General features: G+C 34.8%; 1 protein-coding gene across 1 annotated transcript in view; it reads left to right on the top strand.

Annotated features, from left to right (window-relative positions):
* The window catches only part of LOC110114062, a 15,597-nt gene extending 10,986 nt beyond the window's left edge, over positions 1-4,611 (top strand). The window contains exons 2-3 of the mRNA XM_020846813.2: positions 3,951-4,048; positions 4,150-4,611. Coding sequence (XP_020702472.1) covers positions 3,951-4,048; positions 4,150-4,431 — 380 coding nt within the window. The 3' untranslated portion in view covers positions 4,432-4,611. The remainder of the gene's footprint in view (positions 1-3,950; positions 4,049-4,149) is intronic.
* Positions 4,612-9,040: the final 4,429 nt, after the last annotated feature.

The following is a 9,040-nucleotide window of genomic DNA, read 5'->3' as shown; positions in this document are numbered from 1 at the left end:
TGATGTGGCACCGGATAGTTACTATGCACATGGGAGTAGCCGATTCCTCTAACAGAATTGCCAACGTGGCCACCTGCTATGAGATTCTTACCTAGTCTCCACTACTCCTGCTAGTCTGCTAATTAGTTGCATTTTTATTTCAGGTTTTTCAGTTTAGTATTACTTTATTACCCTTACTTTCAGCTACAGTATTAAGCTTTTGTAAGAGAGGAAAGCTGGTAGAAGAAAATTTCCAATAGAAAGTTACTGTTCCATTGCTTGGAATTGTTTGTGTTTTGTGGCTTTCGGTTGCAGGAACGAAGCCTTGCCGATCGGTCTCACACCAAAACGGAAGCTGGTCGGGCCGACTGCTGAGATCGCGCGCTAGAGGTGTAGTTATGGACGACGGAGAGTTGGAGCGCGATTGCGGGATTGGGATGATGGGTTGGGTCGACGAGCTCTTATGCGGGTAGGAGGGGGTCGGCTAAGTCGGCCACAGAAGATGAGAGCGGGAGTCTAGCGTGCAAAACGACAGGTTGGGTCATACGTGCAGCTGCGGGCTGCGATTGCGAGTTGAAGCAGGGCCTCTACGTGCGACGTCGTACGTGGTTGAGGGCTTCTTATGCACGGTATTGTGATTAAAAAGTCGGAGTTTGCTTCGTTTGCGGGCAGTCGAACGAATAGGGTCGGCCAATGTAGATTGGGAGTCCTACGTCCGTTAGTGTTTAATGAGTTTGTGAATGAGAACGGGAGGTTTGTAGAGAGACAAGTGAGAGTGCCAGCAGTTCCCTGCGTGGGTGGGGTAGTTGGATCGTTTGAATGAACGTGGGTGAGTGGGGTAGTGGGAGCTGGTGTAAGGTGGTTAGAGATTTATGGTTAACGATCCATCGCCCTTGGGCTCATGCCACCTTCACCTCCAAGAGGAGGATCATACTGATTATTATTAGTGTTTTCTCCAACCTTTTAGTATCTTCTTTTTTTACAGATGTGCCACCTTAACCTATTGAAGGAGGATTTTCTAGCCATCTTTAATTGTCTCTCTGATTTTTTCATTCTCCTCTTCCATTGACGTAAGATTGTATCACCTTTACCTCCTTATGGAGTATCTTCCCACTCATCTATAGTGACTAGTTTGACCTTTCAATGTTGTCTCATATGTCGCCCCCTTAGGTATGCAATCGAGTTGAGTCAAGTTTGAGTTGATCCAATTCAAGCTTAACTACGAATCGAGCTCAACTTAATGTATTAAGATGTGGCTCAAACTTTGATTTGAACTCGAGCTGAGTTTTGCATGATTAAACTCACTACTTGGTTGAGTTTGATTAATAGATGACATTTTCCTCCTTAATTTCTCTGTTTTATTCATCCGGTATACCTATATATAGGCACCCATAATCAACTAATAAAATAAGATTTTCCTTCTATAACATTAGGAATTCAACTCTTATTTCATATCCAATTTGGGATTATTATTCACTCTCTTGTCGATCTTTAAAATCTAGTCCTCCCCAACACGGCTTACTCCCCTTCAAAGGGAAAGCAATACCATAACATGGTCAACATTATCATTAGTCGACATTATAATTCCACATGAAAGTTGTCTAAGATGCTAAACTTACTAGATCATTTTGAGCAACCTCTATTCATATCTTAGTTCTACCTATTTCCATGCTAATCCTTTGACACTAATTTTATCAACTTGTTTAAGGAGTACATTCTCTATCCTTTGTTACACTTATACAAATTACCGAAGCCTATTTTTTTAGTTTTCAGTTACTTTAACTTAAATAGTTGTACTACAATTTTTTTTTCTAATATAATCAGTTCTTATTTATCCTTTTTAGTTTTGCCATACAACCATTTTTCTATTCTTGTTTTTGCAACTCAACTTAGCATCAATGACTTTCTTGCAACCCAACATCCTAATCCATATAGCATATAGCATTGTGAAGCTAATTATTTTTATTAAATTAACTTTTTAGCGTTCATAAAATCCTCTTATTACATAAAGCTCCTCTATTTTAAGCATCCAATCGTAACTCTAAAAATTATACCCTCATCTATACTCATTCTTTATTTTATTAATTCAAAGATGACCATCTTCTAATTTTTTTCTTCACTATTCTATTTTTTTACTGATTTCAATTAATACCTAATCAATTAGATCTATATTACATGCAAAAAAGCATGTACTAAGGTACATTGCTTTGCTTTTTTATTTTGAGTACATCCATAACCAATATAACTAGATATGGAGTTATGGACTTGATGTTGATCCGTCATGGAAACATATGATAATTAGAAGCTCCTAGATCACTCCACATTTACTTCTAACTCTAGTAATTGCTCTACTATAAACTACTTTAATTATGTCAACATATCTTTGGCGCATGCCTTTCTTTCTCAAAACACAACAAATCAATTTCAATGGTACTTAATTATACGCCTTCTTAAGATTATTAAAAATCAAATAAAGATCATTTCTTTGTTCTCTCTTCTTTAATTGTTTAAATATAAAATACTTGCTTTCATAGTAGTTCCTCCTATAAAATTAAATTTGTTCTTCAAAATTGATGTAATTTTTCTAAGTCTGTATTTTTATTATTATCAAGTGTAATGCACCATAAACTCTCTAGCACACTTAGCCATGTGGAGCTTACAGGGGAGTGATTTCATTATTGAATATTGCTCGACCATTGTGGAAGCCAGAGATCGCAGAGAACAATTGATCTTGGCCGTAAAGCTAGTTAGAACAAGGAAACATTGAGGCCTTCAATTGAGTTCAATACACTTATAGATGAGCATCTATCTGCTTAAAATCCCAAGCTAACATTTAAGTGGCACTATTACTATATTATATATTTCCACTTTTGTTTTATATCCTGTGTGCCACTATTCTCCTTTAATATGTGAATCTCAACACATTTCTCAGTTTTCCTTTCTTTCCCTGGTACAAATTTGTTGACCTTTCTCCAAAAAAAAAAAGCCTCTTTCTTTGTTAATCCAGTCTCTCTTCTTGCGAAGGATTGGATCATAATATGTAAAATAACGGTATGAAAGCCACTTAACACTTTTGTAAATGTTAAATTGCTTGTATTCTTGTTTGTTGTGAAAAAGAAAAGCTGCATATACTCTGTAAAATCCAACGAAGTTTATGAGCTCTGGTTTTCTTATAACTTCAGTATATTGAAAAATTATACTTGCTGCTAATAAATTACTATTTCTGATAATATAGAGTTAATTATTTATAATGGAATTGTTTTGTTGGCTAAAATATATTAGAGATATATATTATTTTAATCTTTTGTTCAAAATTTTGAATCATTTGAACCTTAGACTAGAGTCACCAAAGCTAGTCTCTTACTACGCATCCGACATTAATGCCAATTGATTTCTAAAACCTTAATATCATCCAGGATGCAAGATGCTATGGCAAGAAATGTAAATCAACTAAGGAGAAAATTTGTATTGTCCCCATATTTTATCTGCCTAACGAAGGTCATATTACCATCCAAAACTCCTAAATGTTTTACACTTTGTGCCTTCTCCAGTTCAGTTCATTGCTTGGTAGGACATATTTCATATTTAATTGGCTTGGTTAGTTTTGTGTGCGCACTGAGGCAGTCTTTTCATTATCAATCATTTGGCAAGAAAATAATAAAGAAGTTTCCACTTTTTTTTTAATCTAGTTATATGATTTATTTTTCTACAAAAAATTATATTCGCGTTTTTTGCAGCTATTTTCTTCCTGTAAAGGCTTTGAAATTCCCTTATATGTGATATATTTTCATAATATTAAATATTCTAGGCAAGGGAAAAATTTGTATAACATTCTTGTTGATTACAAGTTTCATTAAATATTACTAGTTACTTAGGAAGATTTGCAGATCTTATGTGCCTTGTAAGTTACAATTTGTGTAACAAGAAGCTTGTTTTGTTGCAATTATCAAATGGATATCGCATTTTTTCAGATACAGAAGGATTTGTGATACCAAGCTTGACTGTTGGAGACTCGGGACTTAGTAATTGGGATGAGCCAATTTTAAAAGATCTCAAGCCTCCTACAAAGGTTCTTCTTAACAAAGGCCATTTTCTTTGTTATGTTTACTTTTTCCTCCACTTTCTGCACGCAGAAATTAAACTGTGATGTTGTACGGCGTTCAAAAACAGAGTGTGAAGGAAGAGGAAAAGATCTACCTAGGACCTCACGGTGCTCCTCCTGCTCAAGCCAAGCAGCAAGATCTGAATGCAGCTGGGCGCAAGCAAAGGCTCAAACAGAAACTGAAGGAAGCTGATCATAAATATTCTGGGACAGGCCGAGAGAACAAAGTGGAAACTATCCGGGAGCTTGTGGGTGGTAAGGTAAGGAGCAAAACCATGCCAAAGAACTCTCCACGTGAATGGCTCGACCCACATTGCCATGAGTCTCATTTTGAGAGGTATTCCCATTGAGTGTTTAGTTCTGAGGATTGATTGAATATTTTGGAACATCTGCTCCTATAAGCTGCTAAATTATATGTTGAACGGCATGTATTTCTGCCATGAAACCTGGATATTTTCTAAGCGTTCTGGCTGCTGTTACTTCATTAATGTTTTCAAGACTTTGAACTTATATAGTTTCTGGTTTCCTCTTGTTGATGCATTGTGTGCGCTGGAGGGTGAATTATTATGTGCGGACACCGAATGCCGTCCAAAGTCCAATAAAAATGCGCCACATCACCCCTAATCGGTACCAGAGCTCGGTATTGGTTGGTGCCGCGGCTCAGTAATGCTCGGTACCGAGCTCGGTATTGCTCGGTACTAGATGACGTGGCTGAACCTGATTTGACCTCTGAATGATGAGTTGTCTGATGTCCGCACAGAATATTCTCTCCTGCTTGGAGAGCAGGATTATTGATTTCTTTTATGAACTTCTTACGCTTAGACTGATATCATTAATCACGGATCAAGAACTTCCACGATTTCCATAATACCATGCCTTCTTTTTTTGGGGGGGTTAAGATCTTTGTTGTGTCTTAGCATGGAGGTGGTTTTAGTGTATGATATGCTTACATTCTTCATTGATTTGTTGGCCACATCATGGGCTAAAAATGGCAACTTTTTTGGATCTAAAAGTTTTCCGTGAGAAATCTGCATGGATGAACTATTCAGTCAGTTGATATTTGTTTGATTTGTTGTTGTCTGGTTGTCTGAAAAAGAAAGTGTAAAAGGAATATTTTAGATTTATTTGGATGATTGTAAAAGTAATGCATGAGGTTTTTTTTTTTTTTAATTTGAAGTAAAATGCTTCGAATGTAAAATAAAAAAGGTTGCGGTCAAGGGGTGGTCGGCGTTAGTCCGGTTGGTGGTTGATGGTTTTCAAGGCCGGCAGTGGCTAACAACTGTCGGGCCAGTGGTGGCCGGAAATGACTAACAAATGTCAGGGCTAGTGGTGGCCAGTGGTGGTTGGGTGATTGGATGTTGTCGGGTGATCGAATGGCCGACGGGCGGCAGCGGTGTGGCAGACGGTGGTGGTAATAGCATTGAGTTTGCGATGTATTTAGAAATCGCTTAAATATGAATATTCTAAATACATTGAATTTGAACTATATGGTGAATTCTTTTTATTTCAAATCAAATATTAATATTTTTAAAACTCCTGCCTATGGAGTATTTTATATCCCTTGCTGGAGTTTCAGTCTTTCAGATCAATCTGTCTTAGACAAAAATTGACTTAATGAATTATTTGCTTGATGTTTAATTTATCCTAATTGACAATTATGTTTTTTCTAATTGATGCAATTTGACGTTATAAGATGCTAAATGCACCCAACAACTTAATGCAATTATTCTAGTGGAGAAAATGAGGAGAACCTGAAATTGATAATAATTAAATTTTATTATTTTTTTATAATAGATAAATCACATAGAAATACAATCTTTTAAAAATAAATTAATCCAAAGGTTTAAAAAATAGTTGCAATATTGAACTTCATATGTATGTTTTTTTATGGCAACTATTATAAAATAAGTTCTTTATCAGTTTCTTTCATAGAGGTAATTTAATTATATACTTTGGATCATTTGTGACCGCTGTAATTTTTAATAAAGGTTATTGTAAAATTATTATATAAAAAAAATATTTTTTATAAAAGTTATTAATTGTAGAAAGTAAATTTTTATCATAAATATTCCTTGAAAATAGTAAGAAAATAATGACTAAATAAAAATTATAATTGTAGTCTAAAAAATAAAAGAGCAAACAAAGCCTTTATCATAAGTTAAATTACATATTCTTTAATTGATTTATTAACATCAATTTGTATGATTTACTCAGCTTCAATTAAGAACAGGTTTAGATTCTAATTATAATTTAAACTTAAATTGGATTTTTTTATTAAAATTTAATTTCAATTTCTTATTATAATGGAGGCCGTTATTTATATAAGATTTCAGATTTAATTTTAGATTAAGGTTTCAACTATTGCTCTATTTATGCTCAATTTCATGATCATAAGAGGAGATTAATTGTAATATTTCTTTATGTTTTAAGATATGTATGGTCCCTAATCTCAAATATTTAGAAAATCTTAATCACATAATAATTATGTTAAGTATAATCATAACTATTCTTTTTGTTAGAAAATTATCATTATGCTGTTGTTAACAAAAAAAAATGGCAATGTTGGATCCTAACACCGCACAAGCCAAGCATGCAGAATGTTTGCAGACAAATGAGCTGGAAGCTAATGAAGAGATTCAGGAGGATGTGCAACACAACATCAAGGACCCAAGTGGTTGAGGAGTTATGATAGAAAAACAGTAATAACAGAGCTGTCCAAAGGCTTTGTATTTAATTCTGTTCTGTTATTAGTTAGAGGTTAAGTCCTGTAACTGTTACAGTTATTTCAGTTTGTAACTGAATAAATGGTTAGTATAGCCTTGCCTTAGATGAGTAAATACAGCAATACTAGTTGGAGTAGTATAAATACCTTAGTAGGACTGAAACTAAAGAAGATTTTCCTTTCTCACCATCCTCCCTGTTTTGTATGAGTCAAATTTCAGCAAGATCGTGTTAATCGATGCAAGTGTAGAATGAGATCCAGTTCGTAGAGATTCAGAGATCCATTCAACAATCATTTGCCCAATTTACAGGACACTTATCCTACCTCGACGCAGAATAATGTTCGGAGACCAATCAGAATGCATCATATCAGCGGTACCGAGCACAGGGTGACATGACGCATTCTGATTGGTCTCCGGACGGTGTTCGACGTCCGCACAGAATAATTTTTCCATCGAGTGACTAAATCGTGTGGCTTTTTCCGCTCTCTGCCTAATTATGGCTAGCAATTTGTATATATTTGCATTCCTATTTCACACCAATCCTTCCAAACCAAAAATGTAGCCTCTGGGTAGCAATTAGCATGCAGGATTCTTGCCAAACTGGTTCCTGCATCAAAGCTTTTTTAAAGAGGCATGTTTTGTCCTTGGTGCAGCGGCAACCAAAGAAGTATTAGGTTCACTGCAACTGATCTTTTGGCAAAAATATGCAGACAGAAGAAAGTTGTCTGACAAGTTTGCAACCAGTGAACTCCATTGTTGCATAGGGGCTGAGTTAATAATCAGTATAATGTCACACTTGCCCGTCATATGTGATTAGTATTCTTCTATTATTAAAAACTTCAAGAAATTTAAGATTCTGCAATGGATTTGAACCCCAAATAAATTTGGACCCCAGCACAATAAAAACATATCAGAAACAGTCTAGCAGACATCATCTCTGCACCACGATGGAAAAGCTTCTCACACTGTTGCATTCAATGCAGTCTTGGCCCTACTGTGTCTGAAATGAGCATAGCAACAGAAATTCTGAACAAATTTTCGGTGCCATTACAACCTGTGGGATCTGATTGTTTAATCTGCTTAAGATGGTACTGCAGGAATCATAAGCAGTGTTATAATTTTTTAGCTTTAGAAAGTTTGACGTTGAACGATTGCCTCATCATTCTTGTACTGTTTAACTATGTTCTGAAATTTTGAATTTGATTTTTCTCTGAAGCTTCCTGTAGGGTCTTCTCTATCTCTGTTTGGCTGAACCTGCATTTCTGTTATATCAAATCATGTCTGCTGCAACTCTCTCTCTCTCTCTCTCTCTCTCTCTCTCTCTCTCTCTCAATTAAAAGCCAAATTTATTACTTCACATAAGAGAGAGAGAGAGTATGAGATAAGCTATGTGATTTTACATGAATGATAGAAAATGAGTTAATAAAATTTTATGAAAAACTGATATGCTTATTATATACCATAAACCATATGAGTTATATATTAGAGCTTTTTTGATAGAAGATGAACTCACATATATCTAATGATTGGTTTAGTTTAATCTAATTGACCTGTGAGATCAACATCTTTTAATCAGTTAGATTGACTCGAGCTTAGCACGAACAATTTGGGATATACAAAACATAAATGGTTGAAATGTAAGTAGTTATATCTATGCAATTGTCATAATCCGAATTCAGAATATTCTCTCTCCCAATAATTGAAGGCTTAAGATGTGGTTATGATTAGCACTAATAATTGTTACTAAAAACATTATTAAACTCTCCATGTAATTAAATGATCAAATAAATATATGAATTGAATGTGAAAATTATCAAGACTCATGCATCGACATCAACTTTGTCTTCCAATCTCTTTTAGCCTCTCATTTGCTATGTGGTCCTCTCTGCTTTAAAAATGAGCAAATTTGTCAAAATGTTTGACATAAGCCTAAATGCACCAAATGATTTGGTGTGTTCTGAATGAGCCAAATCATTTGTCGAAACAGGAGATATATATGATTCCGAGAAAGAGAGAGATGAGGAGAGAGATAGAGAGAGAAGATAAATGAAAAGAGAGAAGGAGAGAGATGTGGAGGGAGAGATGGGGAGAGAGAAAGAGAGATGGGGAGAGAGAGATTTAAATAAATTTTTTTATTTAAAATAGTATATCAACTAATATTTTAAAATTAATATTCAAATAATACTAAAACAATTATTTAAAATATTATATAAAAAAGTAGAAATATTATAAATTA

Source organism: Dendrobium catenatum, unplaced genomic scaffold, assembly GCF_001605985.2.
Source record: "Dendrobium catenatum unplaced genomic scaffold, ASM160598v2 fragScaff_scaffold_1408, whole genome shotgun sequence".
NCBI lineage: Eukaryota > Viridiplantae > Streptophyta > Magnoliopsida > Asparagales > Orchidaceae > Dendrobium > Dendrobium catenatum.
Note: the sequence above shows the minus strand (reverse complement) of the source record. Positions and strands in the feature narration are given on the sequence as shown.